This window comes from Acanthisitta chloris, unplaced genomic scaffold, assembly GCF_000695815.1.
Source record: "Acanthisitta chloris isolate BGI_N310 unplaced genomic scaffold, ASM69581v1 scaffold42230, whole genome shotgun sequence".
Taxonomy (NCBI): Eukaryota; Metazoa; Chordata; class Aves; order Passeriformes; family Acanthisittidae; genus Acanthisitta; species Acanthisitta chloris.
This window is the reverse complement of record NW_008654052.1, coordinates 1,852-17,545: the sequence shown is the minus strand read 5'-3', so window position 1 is coordinate 17,545 and position 15,694 is coordinate 1,852. Positions and strand designations below refer to the sequence as shown.

Sequence of the window (15,694 nt, the reverse complement as noted above, 5' to 3'; positions counted from 1 at the left end):
ACAACCCCCCCCCCCAAAAACCAAACAAAGAGCACCAAATCCCAACATTTTGGATAAGTATTATTGTGATAAAATAGAAAATCTCAAAAGGAATTTTAGTCCCCTGTGGGTCATTCTTTGCAGATGTTTATTTTGTTCCTAACAGTTCTGAAATACTTGTAAGTGCACAGAAAATTCAGGAGCTTTGCTGATGTAGTTCCTACCATGTTCCAAACCTGATGGCTGAAAGCTTTGTCTGCTGCTCCATCTGGGGCACTTGGAAATACTGTCTGGTTAAGGAGAAATCTTCTCAATAGCGAAAATTACCATTTCTGTTTTACTCGTGTTGGAGCTTTGTATCTAAGAGCACTAATCCTCATCTTACTGCGGGGGAAACAGCAGCTCAACATGTCATTGGCACAAGTTAAATGAAAACTGGTGGAATACTCTTATACTGCAGAGTATTTTCCTTGCTGAAAAGGAAATTTCTTATCCATAAGTATTCCAGTGGAAAAGTATCTGAGAGTAGACACATTTTAATGAAACATACTTCTTTTCTCTGCAGTCATTAATGGCCACACACCTTGTCTGCGGTTGTTGCTAGAAGTTGCAGACAACCCTGATGTGACAGATGCCAAAGGACAGTAAGTTTCCTCTGTGGGGTTGTTTTTTTTCAGCTCTGTGGTTCAAATAGCTTCTCATATTTCTCACCAAAAAAGCATTTATTTGAAATACTGTATTTCCTGCACTTGTCCTCATAGAACTTGGCAGAGATTACAAAGTACACATTCAGCTGATCTAAGCCGTGTGGAAGGGGCTAGTCATTAATCTTAGTCTTTGCTTCATACTTTAAACAATATTTTACAGCTCTTGAGGGCCAGATTCAATACAAACTAACAAACTCCAGATATGTTTCTAGAGCCCTTTTCTTTCTAAAACACTGCGATTTCAGAGTTTACTTGGTGCATTAGGCTGGTGCAGTGGGACACAATGTTTATTCGAGGTGACACATGGATCTGAGATGTTCCTACAAAAACTTTACTGCTTGTTAAATCACAGTTATAGAGGGAGAATAAAGTATATTTTTGAAGTGAAAATGTGAACAGTTAAATAAACTCTCTTGGGGTGTCTGAAACATATCTGTCTGTATACATAATTTTAAATGGCATTAGTCTTGCCTAAAAATAGAAGAAGAGATCTCTTTTAGAATAGAAATGGAAGATGTGTTAGTCCAAATTTTGGCTTGAATGGTTTCCTCCTGACCCTTCATCCCCTTTAAGGAATTGTGCAGATTTGGAAAATAACTGCTTTGGGTCATAGCCATCTTGGTGACTAGGAGGGACATTCATTCACAGCACTTGGATATTGTACAGCTCATGTGTCACCAGAGGTGACAGTAATGGTAGGTTACTAAGAGAACAGATTGTCTAGAATCATGTTGCTCTGTAAACTGCTTACAAATTGTTTCTATTTCAGTCATGGCAGTTGGTTGTTAGGCATCTAATAATTTCACAGAAAAGGTCATCACTTGGGTGTCACATAGATGAGTGTGGCGAGAAAGACAGGTTTATGGGCAGGAATGGAGGGAAATGCTTCCTGATTTCTCTGTTTGTGTAAGTTAGCTGGAGCACGTAGCGTGTCATTGTATAGCTGTGACTGGTTTGATTTTTGTTTTCTCTCGTAGAACCCCACTAATGCTTGCAGTGGCATATGGGCACATTGATGCTGTTTCTTTATTACTTGAAAAAGAAGCATCTGTAGATGCAGCTGATCTCCAGGGATGCACAGCTTTACATCGAGGGGTGACTTAACATTTATGATTCTTAATTATGTGTTTTACTGTGACTACAGCTCACTATAAATCCAGTGATATTTAGATGTACAGAACACTGTAAATGACTGGAAACATGACCAAGCATAGTCAATGGGGTCCAAAGCAGGACAGATCTGCTCTCAGTAATGCTCTGCTTTTGACTTTGTTTCACATTTGCTTTAATGAATTAGCTAAAATACTGATTAGACCATTTTTTCTTGGCTTTAGACACTTTATAATAACAATCATTATTCTTACAACTGAGCATGCTAAGAATTCTGAAAATAATTTCTTTAAAAGAACTGGCCAGCAGTTATTTTCATTTTTCGTGGGAGGGATGGTGTCAGTAAAAGGCAGTGAAACTTGAGACAGATCTAATCTTTTCTAGTCTCACTAGACTAAGCTGGGCTTTTCTAGCTAAGTCTAACTTCTTATCCAGTGTGAAGCTGAGGCAAGGGTTGACATTTATCCAGAACTTTACAATAACTGCAGTGAGCAGTTCAGCTTAGAAGTCCAGCACAAGTCTGTAACAAAAGCGATGGCATAAAAATTCTGCTCTGTATTGACAGCAATACAAGAACATGCCTGAGATAGCCAAGCTAAGGTGTGTGTGATGCAGAGGTCACTGGCAGTAGCTGCCCAGCTATTAAAGCAGCTTTTCAGTTTTCTGATTATATCCTTGATCCTTTTTCTTTTTCTTGGGCCTTCTTTCCCAGTCATACATGGTTTTGAGAAGCCACACTCGGGTTTTCTGAACCTCATCTCTGTTCCCTCTGTTTCCTTAGTCTTAATTTCCCCCTTGCCTTTATGCCTTACTTAGTGGAGTCTGTTCCACATACTGGGAATCAATGCCTTTGAGAGAGCACCAAATGCATGTCAGTGTGTCACTTAGCACAGGTACTGGTGGGAGCAAAGGAGCTTTGATCTCTGCCTGCTGAGTCCCAGCCAGGCTGTGTCACATCCGTAGACATCGATCATGTTCCGTATTTCCCGGGCAAGAACCTGTATTATGTCAACCTCTTTACTCCTTTCTTTGTTCTCAGATTATGACTGGGCACGAGGAGTGTGTTCAAATGCTGTTAGAGAAAGAAGTGTCCATTCTGTGCAAAGACGCCCGCGGCAGAACTCCCCTGCACTTCGCGGCCGCGCGTGGTCACGCCACATGGCTCAGCGAGCTGCTGCAGATAGCGCTGGCCGAGGGAGACTGCAGCCTCAAGGACAACCAGGGCTACACCCCACTGCACTGGGCTTCCTACAACGGTAAGGTCCTACCAGCTCAAAGGTGGCCTCAGGTTTAGGCAAACATCGTAAGAACACAGCCTAACACTCTGAGGAGCTTGAAAGGAAGAGGCAAATCATCTCCCCTCTCCTTGTGCTCTGTGTGCAGCACTCAGCTCAGGAGCCAGGGAAATTCACCTCCCAGTGACTTTACAGCTCATTGCTCCAGGTCACAAGAAGCCAGGGTGAAATTCTGGTTTTATTCATGTCAGTGATGAAACTGATTTCTGTGGGGCCAGGAATGCTCCCTTGAGGTGTCACGTTCTTATTTATTGATGCAAGAGACCACATGAACAGGTGGATATTCTGAATTGATTATTTTAAACTAGATAATCTGAACTGGTTGCTTAATATAAGGATAAAGCTCAGTATGATCATTTAATATAATCTTTGGAGATGTGTAAGGCAACATACATACCATATTAAAGAGACATTTTCTTTCCTGTTTTTTTTCAAGAAGTGCTAATATTAGCCTGGATCTATCTTGCTGCTGCCATAAAAGTAGAAAAAAACCTATTTTATCTTTTGTGTTATACCTTACCTTATGTATACACACTGTGGTCAGCTTTGAACTTAGTGTTAAATTCTAACCTGTATAAGCCTAATATGAATTAAGTGAATGATCTGCCTTGTGCAACAAATATCTGATCTCTTACAGGTCATGAAAACTGCATCGAGGTACTATTGGAACAAAAACTATTCCACAAATTCTATGGTAATAGCTTCTCTCCATTGCACTGTGCCGTGTAAGTAGAAATCTCCAGTAACAAATGCAGATGTTGCTTTAGGATATGTCTGCAAAAAGTAGCAGTATGAGAAGAAAGTGAGATTTTTTTTGAGATTCAAATTGTTTTAAAGCTGGTCGTGAAACTACTTGTACTTTTGCTTAAAAAGTGGCGGAATCAAGAGTCTTTTTTTCATAAACCTCATAAATTTAGCCTTTTTGCTGAAACACTGACTGGTAATTACAGTAGCTGCATTTCTGCTCCCATTACCACTTCTCTTCCCTCACTTACAATTACAGACCTAAGCCTTTTCTTCACACAGGGTGGAACTGTACAGCTCTTCCACTCTGAGGCCACGACCTGGGCTGTAGTGCCTTGGTCTGTGTAAGTATGAGCTTTTGAGGTTCCTTTGGAAACCCCAGTGGCTAATAGCTCATAAATGTGTTAGAATCAAGATGATTCTTTTTTAGTAATAGGAACAAAGCCTTCATGAAGAAAGGGCTTTGTCAATCTGTGCCATGCTGGAATGGTGTTCTGTGCAGGCCATAGTTTTCACAGCACATCCTCACCTGAGTGATTTCCAGTCTGACTTTTTTCACAGCCTTTTTTGCTTCTCACATAATCTCATGTCTGGAAGGTCTAGGACTTCCTACCCAGGCTGATCAGCTTTACAGGCAGATTCTGTATTCAAAGCTCTCATATTGCTTATGAACAACAAAATGTTGGTGGCTGTTATGAGTCATGCCTGTATTTTAGACACATCTGCATTCAAATAAAGCAGTACATTTTCATGCAGAAATGATTTCAATAGAGCAAAATGGTAACTTTTCCTAATGTAATTACAAATGCATTTTAGAAAAAAATGCAAATTACTTTAGTATGTAGGATGCCTACTAAAACATGTAAACCATCAGCAGAGTAAGGAATTAAGTGCTGCAAAGACAAATGCAAACCTTCCTAATTCCTGCCAGTAATTAGAACAACTGTATTCTAGTCTGTGTTCCCTTGGAAGAACAAATGTCTTTCAGGAGTGATGACAGGAGTGACTGTTGTGTAGGCTTTTCTTCTACAGTCTCCACAGCATTAGAAAGTAGACAAGTAATTTGTCATGTATCACACTTTGAAAGGATAAAAGCCAATGTATTAGGGAAATAATGCAGATGTGTTTGACATACAGACTAAAGATTTTAAGATGTTAAGGTTTTAATCCTAGGTTTGTGCTGGACTTCCAGTTACCTTTGTGCACAGTGAATTGCAGGATCGGCCTTGCTTTAGAGACTGAAATTCACAGTAGCAGATGCAGGTTGGTCAAATGGAGAGATGATGGATATGCAGAAGTGTGACTGAAAGCATTAAGGCAAAGGCACGTTAGGGTAACTGACAAATAACCAGTAAGAAATACTACTGGGAAGTGAAGTAAACTAATATTGGAAGATGGCAAAAGATGTAGAGTTTTCACCTTTCTGAAAATCTACTTTCTTTGGCAGAATCAATGACCATGAAAACTGTGCATCAATGCTCATCGGAGCCATTGATGCCAGCATTGTCAATTGTGAGGATGACAAGGGAAGGTAAGAGATCGTTTAACAAATTGCATTTCATGAAGCTAGTTAGAATTTTTCCTAGTTCTTCCTGAACCTCTGGAACTAATCCTGATCTGATATGGCTAAGACATGCTGACTCTTTCAGACTGCAGCACAGTTAAATGGTGGCTCACTAGAAGCAAGAATGCTATGAAGTATTCAATGTCACTGTGCATATGAGAAAAAATACAAACGAAAGAGTATTTTGTTTGTTTAGAACAGCAGTGGCTGTGGGCTGTTCCCTGAACCTGTTTGCTTTGCTAAATGTTGAAATGCATTTATCTTTGCTAAAGGGAGTGACACTCTGTGCATATTGAAAAGTATTTCATTCAAAGTTTTCATGTTCTGTTAGCATTCTCAGGGCACACAACTGAAAACATCTGTGCAGCAAAATAATACTGATACAGCAAGAGAGATGCATTCAGCCAAATTCTCCATTTGCCCCATTGATAATCTCCTCACTGTGTAGATATATATATATATATATCTCATTAAAATTGCTGAAATTCTGAAAGCTGAATAGTCATTGTTTCTGCTGATTAAACCACATTTAATTACCTCATTACTTAATCCTGTAAGGGTAAGACCATCTCACCTTTGTTGATAAGCAAAAACTCACACTGAGCTGGGTTGTGTACCAGCTTTCATCTCTAGTAGTCACACTTCAGACCCAAAGTGCCAGAGGAGACAGCGAACAAATTTTAGTGTCTCAGTCTGCTAGAAACTGATAATCTTCGAAGTGGGTTGGATTCCTTCTGCCCTTTATAGTAATGCTGTTACTGTCATACGTTGCTGCAGTATTTTTGACTATGATTTAATATTTACCTTTACTTGTATGATAGTTATTTCCACCTGAGGCTTGTTCAAAAAATAAAATCAGATGAATAAGAATGAGGGGTGGTAGTGCTTTTCATGTTACACAGTATGCTCTGTTAAAATGATTACTCTAATATGAGATTCTTCACAGTATCATATCCCTATACTGTCATATCCACCTTAGAGTCATGGAGTCATCAAGGTTGGAGGAGACCTCTGAGATCATCAAGTCCAACCATTAACCTGCCAGTCTGCTGTAACCCCTAAACCATATCCTCTAGAGTCAGATCCAGATGCCTCTTAAGCACTTCCAGGGATGGTGACTCCACCACCTCCATGGGCAAACCTATTCCAGTGCCTCACCACCCTAAGAGGGAAAAAAAATGTCCTAACAGCTAATATAAATCTCCTCAGTCTCAGCTTCCTGCTTTCCAGGACAGAGACTGTAAATATGATGTAACTTACTTCAGGTGCTGCTACTCTGACTTTCTCCTGGTGGTAAATTGACATTTCATAGGAAACCAATAAAATACATTGCACTTTTGAGGTCTTTGTGAAGGCAGGCAAACAGGGATGCTCTCATCCTGTAGCCAAAGCTGTGGCCTTGTTACTGTTCCCCAGGACGCCCCTTCACGCCGCAGCGTTCGCGGCCCACGTGGAGTGTCTGCAGCTGCTGCTGAGCCACAGCGCGCAGGTCAACGCCGCTGACCGCACTGGGACAACGCCGCTCATGATGGCTGCGCGCAACGGGCACGCGGCGGCCGTGGGTGAGTGCTCCCTGCCTCTGCCTGCCAGGGTCAGTGCTCTGCAGTGACTGTCCCAAAGGAGTAATCCTTTCTAGCCTGTGAAACCTAAGGAAAGGAAATAAATGATGTGATGCCTGTAGGAAGCCACATTTACCACTGTTCTTCTCAGCAGTCTTGGTGAACATTCGCAGTAACAAACTTGAGCCTTGTTTCCTCCTAAGAGCACACTGCAGAGAGCACGAGGGGTTGTGGTAGTTCTGTTCTGCTGTTTACTTCCTTGATTTTTTGAAGCAGTAAAGCTGCATGTGTGAAACAGATCATGTAACCTTTTTCTGTGCTCTAAAAGGAAGTCCTGTGCTTGAAATGGCAGCTATCAGCAAATGCTTTTTTCAGCAAATAACTTATAATTTCCAACGAACTTACAGTTTCTTCTAGTTCCCTACTTACTTGGAAACTTAAGAGTTTCCAACCAGCTATATGCTATAGGCATACAGATTGGGGACCTACTGGCTTAAACACATTCCCTTTTCTCTAGCTCCAACAGCACAGGCTGCACCCCAGATATCCACTTGGTCCTGTCAAAACAGGACCCACAGTTGTTCTCAGGAGAATGTGATTCAGGCAAAACTTGCTGATGTGCAAATAGGGAAGTTCATAAATAAATTAAGGTTAATGTATGTTTGATGGTTTGGGACAAAGTGAATGCGCTCTTAGCTCTGCCTTTGCTTGCTGATTAACTGCACAAGATTAGTTTGTTCTCATTCACTAATTTCACTTCATGTTTATACAGCTTACATCCTATAGAAGCTTAACTGATCAGCATGTTTGCACATGTATATTGAAACAGTAATTTTTTTCCCTCTGTTTTGACATGCTCATCTGCCCACTGGGTTTGTTTGTTGATTTCTGCTCAGACTTTTTGGTGAACATTGCCAAGGCTGACCTGACATTGAAAGATAAGGACTTGAATACATCATTGCACTTGGCTAGCAGTAAAGTAAGTTGAAGACCTCTCTATGCTCTTATTCTTACCACATTTTGTATGAATGTATGCGTGTGTTTATGCTCCCCAGTTTTTTTTCTGCAATGGAAATGTGGTGGTCAGACTTGTGGTGAGGAAGGGAACATTGTCCCAAGCTTTCTCTCAAGTCTGTTCCAAAGTTTTGCGCATTGAGAAATCAGGATGCCTCTTAGGACAGTGGAAATGTAAGTGACACAGAGAAGTAAAGGAAACTCTAGGATTTTACCAGATAATCTCGATGTAAAATACCTTAACCAGTTTGGTAACAAAGAAAAGTAAAAAGGTTTTTTTCTTATTCTCGAATTTCTGTGTAACGAGCCCACAATTTTCAGCTTAACAGAGTAGCAGTCAAAACAGAGGCATTGAACAGATTGGTGGTAGGTGTCTTTTCCTGCCTCTTCTTCCTCTTAATTCCAATTGCTGCTGCTGTTTCTGCAAGGAAAAATGCCCACAGGATTCTCTCTCTGGGGTCTTTTCTTTGGCTGCTATGCATAGACTGGATTCCAGTGTGTTGGTATTGCTCCAGTGTCTGCAGACACATAAGCCTTGCTGAAGTCTCAAGGTCCTTCAGGCCCTGCTCACCTGCCAGGGCTGAGGGCTCAGCATCTGCAACTTGCTGTGCTGACACAGGAGCAGAATTAAGGCCTGGATCTGTATTAGTCCCAGAGTTTCCTTGTTAGAGCTCTCTCACACTAAAGGGGTTTTATAGTAGCTTCTTAATAATACAGAAAGGCATTTAAAGACCCAGAAGGTATAGTATTGGTTTCTGAGATTACACCATTCTGTGCTACTACGTAGCTCTAATCAATCATCCCTTGAGTGCTCCCTCAGGGGAAGCAGCAGTCATGTCTGAGAGCTGGGGAGGGAAATTCATGTTAATGAGTGAGGGTTGAAAGACAGGTGAATGTGCTCAAACATCCCAGCAGTGGCTGTTCAAAAATAATATTTTAAGGCTGCTACAGTTCCCCTTCTATACAATCCGACTGAGGAGCATGTTTTGTATTTCAAATTGAGTTATTAAATTTCACTTTTATTACATAACATTTCTTTTGTCTCCATTTCAAACTCCTCAGCAAATTAACATTATTGGTTTTTATCCCCAACTACAGGGTCATGAAAAATGTGCCTTGTTAATACTTGACAAGATACAAGAACAGAGCCTTATTAATGCAAAAAATAATGCATTGCAGACGTAAGTAGAGCCTGATTCTCTCCAGTTCAGCTGATTTACCAGAAGATTCCAATTTAGCATTTCAAATTCGTGTCTCAGATTTTCTCATTGAACAGTAAAGTTCTGTTTTTTTCTGAGTCCTTGCCCTTGAAAAAGACCAGAATTGTATTGCATTTTTACTTTTAATGTTGATTCCTTTGATGCCAATTCTATGTGTGATTTGATGGAAAAATTTTATGAGGCCATTTATTTGAAGACTCTATCGGTATGTCTGTGAATCATGCTAATGTGTAAGTGCATATCTGACATTTTCTGGCTTTTTGAGCTTCACCTTAAGTTTAAATAATGTATTCAGACTTAAGGTGGTACGTTTAATTTCCAGAGGGGTTTTTAGGTGATATTTTATGCCCACCTCCTGTCCATAGCATATGTTATCAGCAGAGTTAGAGCCACCAATATTCTTGCTCCACCTGCAACTGTTTGCACAGGGGAATCCCTTAGCAAGAGATTCAGCCAACAAGAGATTCAGGTGGCGGGTCATCTAGTGTTTGCAAAGCAATTCATTGCATCTTAGCCCTTTTTTCCCCCCTTCCAATATGAAAATGCTTTTGTTGTCCTGATAGCTGTCCCCAAACAAGAGCATTTGGTTGTTGGGATAGGAAAGGAGCAAACTGCATATTTTAAATTTCCAGCTGCTCTGCAGTAACAGAGGTTAGCAATGAAGGATTCAAGGCAAAATGATGATTTTGAACAGTCTGTAGTAGCCAGAATTAAGGATGGAACAAAGATCTTCAGTCTTGAATTAATTTTCCTTTTAAATGTCAATTGTGTGCTGCAAACAGTGCAAAAATGAGAACTCTTTCAAGCAAGCCTTTAGACTGGAAAGTACTGAGCAGTCTCTGTGTGCTTGCACATGTATTTTATAGGTGTAGAACACCATTATTTCAAAGGCTGCAATATAATTTAGTGCCTACAGCATCATTCTAATGATGCAAGGAAGGAAATCATTCCCTTTCAGATGCTGGGAGTGCTTTAAGCATAACCTGACTTGGTTTAGAGTCTGTTTGAAGCAGAACTTGAATGCAGTTGTTGTATCTTTGCAGACCCCTCCACATTGCTGCGCGGAATGGCTTGAAGCTGGTGGTTGAAGAGTTGCTAGCCAAAGGGGCATGTGTCCTAGCAGTGGATGAAAATGGTAAGTAAACAATACACCCTGACAACCTGCAGTAGGACCCAACAGGTAATTGTACAACAGACCGAAGCGATAGACTTAAAAGCTGATGATAGACTTCATTGATGCATTTATCCTTCCAAGAACAGGCAGTGAGTTGTGTGAGTACCTATTAAAAGCCAAAAAAGATACTATTTATTTTTCTCTAATATAAAAATGTATTCTGATCATCACAGCAGTCCCTTTTACTGTTCATTTTGCATGTACTGTCAACAGCTAGTCTTTTTTAATGCTTGAGTGCAGTGGTAACTTGAATTTCCTAAACATGCAAGTGGCACCGGATAATTCTGACGCCTTGCAGAAGAATTAAGGATTATGCATTCAATCAGCGCATGTTTGAATGGGTAGGAGGAAAACCATCCACATATGTTTGATTGTGTCCTAGTTCATTCTGAGATCAAACCTTGTCCTTGCCAATTGTCTGACCTAATCCAAAATGAAAGTAAATTACTGTTGCCCCATGAAATACATGATTAGTTAATAAATCTAAGAATTTTGTTTCAGACCCCAGTGAAGTCCTTCCCTGAACATGCTAAGCTCACAGAGGGATCTGATTCTATAATATAATTAAAATTTTAAATTATATTCAATTTCTATAATTATAGTTTTAAACAATATATTCCTAAAATGAGTTGGTCTTTCCTGCAATACTAACTTCATGGCAGTAATGTAACAATTTGGCACTTCCATCTTTCCGTATCTGTAAAGTAACAATAATAACACTCATCCATCATTGGGAGACATTGGAGATGTGTGGATGAACAGCACTCACTGAGTGGTGAGTATTTAGCACAAACCAAATGCCACCCAGCTACATCTGCATGGATGAGTTCCACTGAAGTCATCTGGCCCTAACCTCATTTTAGAGACAGGGGACAGAAAAATGAACTAGCCTAGCTTCTAACTATAGTTTTTCTTCTTCAAACAGTACATACAGATCCAGGTGATTTGTTTGTATGTAACAAATGAAAATTAAGTTTAAATCTTATCCATGTTTAGTTTTTCCATGAACAACTGCATATGCAGTTTAAAAGAGAGATTTAAGCACAGTCTCAGTGTAAGTACAATTCTAAAGAATATTAATGCCTGTAACTCATTGGAAGAGGAAATTCCAATGCATAGGGTATGCACTGACTCCAGTCAGTGCTTAAATGTGGGTAGTTTGCAACAAAACTGTACTCACGTTTCCCTACCAAATTCATTTTCACTGCAGGTGCTCTTGGCTTACTTGAGGCTGTAGGTACCAGTAGTGGTCGCTGCCTCAGACTAGTATTGCTGCAGGGCTTAAGATTTAGCTGTCTGCAAAATAATTTGCTCTAAGCATAAAGGGGGATTTGTTCAAAGAGCTGGAGTGTTGCACAGCAGCCTGCAGGATGTACAGACAGCACAGTGGCTTCCCAAGCTCGGTATGTAAGGAGCTGCTGCAGGGGCAGTGCTTGGACAGGAGCCAAGTTACACAGCAGTGAAGACAAGCTCCAATAGCTCCCCAGTTCCTGCCATCTGAATTGTGTTAGCTTTGTATTTAAAGCATAAGCCATGCTTGCTGGATACAGCCATTACTCTCCTAACACAATTTGGGTAACTAAACACTCATGTGGTCATACCTGCTATACCTGTACCACATGCACTGGTCTAATTCTTTTATAATTCAATTCCTAAATAAACTGCTTTCCAAGCTGAGTAAAAACTGATCAGTCTTTAAAATCACTTGCTTGTTAAATCGAAATATTTGTAAACTAATATCTCTTATGTTCTAACGAGAGTGGTTGTTCTCAGAATGAGACTCATTCATACCTGCAGAAACTGACGCCAGTTTCTGTCCCCGTGGCTGTACTCCCCACGTTCTGTACCCATCACGTGTCTGTGCTGTAGAGCTGTGTTTAGCAAGTGCTTTGATCCAAACCGTGAAGTCTGTTTGCTGCCTGGTTGTAAAACCATAGTGCTTGTTGTGGTCCCAGTGGAGATGTGCCCCGGAGTGTGTGTTCCTAGCATGTGTATCGTGAGACGAGTAACACCCTGGCATGACTGTCCCCACCATACATCTCCCGTGTCCCTAGAGATGTATTTGAGGAATGCTCAGTGCCCGCGGTGCCCTCAGTACTAACCGATGCCTTGTCTGCGTTTGTGCCCAGGTCATACGCCAGCCCTGGCTTGTGCTCCTAACAAAGACGTGGCTGACTGCCTGGCACTCATTTTGGCTACCATGATGCCTTTTTCTCCCTCCAGTTCAGTGACGGCTTTCAACTTCGTTTGCTTTAAAAAAGACAATTTGGGCAGGACACACGTCTGCGATGGCTCCGGTCTGGGTAGCATTAACTCTTACAATAAGCCCTTGAGTAATAACATGGGGACAGAGGATGGGTACAATGAAAATGATTCGGATTCGGAAACATTTTGACTCACTGGTATTCAAAAATCTTTCTTTCATGATTATTTCATTTCAGCTTTATTTTTGTCTTTTTAAACAGCCTAAATCCCACAGCTATGCTCTTAACTCCTATTCTTGACAAGTAGGTATTGAAAGATCTGTAGCATTGATGAGAACCAAGCCTTTAAACAACAAAGTTAGAGGGATTTACTGGAACATATTCCCGTTAAGGCTCTGCAGTTTTCAGCTTCCTGATGTTTTCTTTAGGCCCTAAGTGCCCCTGTGAAAAGTCTCTACCTCTTATTTTAAGTAGGAAAAAAAAAAAAAGAAAATGCCTTTTTTTCTTTTCGACAGCACAAATAAACAGGGAACTGTTTGTGAAGAGTTCTTACAAGTTCTAGCTGTACCTTTAGTACATGACCCTATTTCCAGCGTAGCCTTCATGGATTGGAGAATCAACCCTTTCCCATGTTTGTCTGTTTCCTGCTTCCAGGGGCTCTGTTAATTAGATAAGTTTTTTTAAACAAACCAAAGGTAAAGTTGTGATCTTAAACCTGCCTGTATTACTCTTCTGCAGGAAATGAACCCTTTTACATTCTGCCTGTATTAAGCACTTAAACACACAGAAGGCACTTTTTACAGCTCTTAGTTGCAGCACGTGATTAGAAAGATGTAGTTATTAACTCTTTAAGGCCAAATTCTCCTCGACTCACCACGTTTCCCCACAGACACCACTTGTGTAAATTAAAATCACTTGGCCCTTATTTTTTTTCAATTCAGCACAAATGTGTACAGTTGATTTGCACTACAGAATTAGGGTCACTAGATGTATCTGTCACCTGAGCCATTAATCATGAATCCAGTACCAGAAGAAAAAAGGGGAGGGGGAAGAAATCAGGTGTATGTAAGAGTTTGTAATGACTTGCCAACTTAAATGAATTCTTTTCCTTTTCTATGGTTAAATAACTTATTTTTTACTGTAAACAGTATTGAATTTTAAAATACTTTTGCCAGCGTTTGGATTAACAGAGCAAAGGTAAAGCAATGAAAGCAAAACACCCAAAGTTGAAACACCAAACACCAGAATACATAGCAGCGCACTGTGCAGGGGGTCGGAGATACGTGCTAGAAAAGCCTGTTGTCACCAGCTTTTGAAGCAATGTCAACTTTGTGAATATGTTTACTCCTTCTGCCAAAGTTTCTAGGTCAAATGGACCACGACCCTCCTCTGCAACAGATGTACAAAAGGAAGAATGAGACTTTGTAAACAAAAACAAAAAATCCCAAACAAAAGCTCTCATGAACTAACCAGCTGTACCAAGAGGACCAAAATGCTTCAGTAATTAAATTGAAGACTTTGCTACTTTTATTTTTTTTCTTCAAATGTGAGTGACATAATGAAGTAGTTTTTTCTAAACCATAAAAAATATAAACTTTTGAGATACTCAGTAGTCTTGAGTGAGTTTTACATTTTATGACGCAGGTTTCAAGTTGACATTTTTAACTGATGATGTGTTGACCACAGGTGGTTGTTTGTTTGGTTTTTTTTCCAGACTAAAGAATATGTTCATATACTTTTAATGTAAATGTGTTTCTATTTATTCGAAATGAAACAAATGCCCAGGAAAAATAACTATGGCTTGTTCTCCTAGTTAGCATTTGTGCATCCTGTTTGGTGTGATGTCAGAGGCAATGTGAATCCAGGCAGGAGTCAGCCTGAGGAGCAAAGGGAAGGGTGGGTGTGCTTTGGGACAGTGCTCATCTTGTGTGGTATGCAAAGGTTAAGGCCACAGGCTAAAGCAGAAAGTAAAACACCTTCCCTTAAAAGCATAAGAAGGGGATCCAGCCCTTTGCCAGACAGGGGACAAAACACAGAGGGGAAAATGCAGCACAGCATGGAGTCAGGGTGTTAAAGTTCCTGGGATTCACACTCAGGCTGTCCACAGGCCTAAGTCTGTGCTGGAGGGTGAGATGAGCTTCCTCCTTGCTCTTGGCAGGGTAAATGAAAGTAGTTTTTAGCCATGTTCCACTGAACTGTTGAAAATCTATTGGCCGATTTCAGTTCTTTAATTAAGGGGGAAAAAAGTATTTATATATTAAGTTTATTTTGCCTTGCTAAAATTTTAAGTATTTTTTTCCTTGAACTATTTTCCAAGTTGACAACAAAACAAATTACAAGGGATAGTGTCTCTTCCCTCACCTCTGTAGTTTCTGTAATAGAATGACAGAGCACCTGAAACCCTGGTTTTCTCCTCAGAAATAGCACAAAATAACATTTAAATGATTGATTTTTCTCAATATTTTTGCTTTTAAAAGTTGCACAATAGCAATAACCACCTTACCTTAAGCACTGAAAATAAGAGGAGAGATTAGTCATTCAAGTTTTCAGTGGTATGTGTTCCAAAATGAATAGAAATCCCAAATTTTACTTTTTTAATGTGGAATACTGGCATTGAAAACAAACACGGGGAATAGCTGCCACCTGTGTGACAGCAGGACCAGCCTTGTAATCTTATTTTAAGCAGAAGTGTAGGTAAGGTCCTTGGCAGTGTTGGTTACAAGTCTCACCCTGAAATACAGCAGGGTATGCTATCCTACATGGAAGTGCTTCATCAGGAGAAAACCAGCCCTGTTAACTTAGGCAGCCATTGGCAGAGTTTCAGTGTTTTTACTTGCTACCATACAGAGTTACCCAAATGATTCCTGTTTGCAATACCTCGTAGCTCTGGTAGTGGTGTGGGGCAACAGCTGCTGCCTCCTCGTGATGTGCACAGCATCCCAGGAGCAGAGGTGATCCCGGAGTCACGCTGATCCCTCAGGAACCAAACCCCATCTCAACTCTTCTGTAGGCTCACAGTGCTGTCAGTGTGCAGTGTTGGCACCTGAAGGGTGTGCTGGATTGAGGAGGGAAACTGCCCTGAGCGTGAGACACGTGGGAGTACTCAGTGCTGGCCTGTCCCACA

At 40.6% G+C, this 15,694-nt stretch overlaps 1 protein-coding gene across 1 annotated transcript in view; it reads left to right on the top strand.

Annotated features, from left to right (window-relative positions):
• Positions 1-14,372, top strand: part of LOC103810255 (serine/threonine-protein phosphatase 6 regulatory ankyrin repeat subunit B-like) — a 39,246-nt gene extending 24,874 nt beyond the window's left edge. The window contains exons 9-18 of the mRNA XM_009083155.1: positions 545-623; positions 1,664-1,781; positions 2,836-3,052; positions 3,729-3,816; positions 5,283-5,366; positions 6,816-6,961; positions 7,855-7,937; positions 9,071-9,153; positions 10,236-10,327; positions 13,930-14,372. Coding sequence (XP_009081403.1) covers positions 545-623; positions 1,664-1,781; positions 2,836-3,052; positions 3,729-3,816; positions 5,283-5,366; positions 6,816-6,961; positions 7,855-7,937; positions 9,071-9,153; positions 10,236-10,327; positions 13,930-13,988 — 1,049 coding nt within the window. The 3' untranslated portion in view covers positions 13,989-14,372. The remainder of the gene's footprint in view (positions 1-544; positions 624-1,663; positions 1,782-2,835; positions 3,053-3,728; positions 3,817-5,282; positions 5,367-6,815; positions 6,962-7,854; positions 7,938-9,070; positions 9,154-10,235; positions 10,328-13,929) is intronic.
• Positions 14,373-15,694: the final 1,322 nt, after the last annotated feature.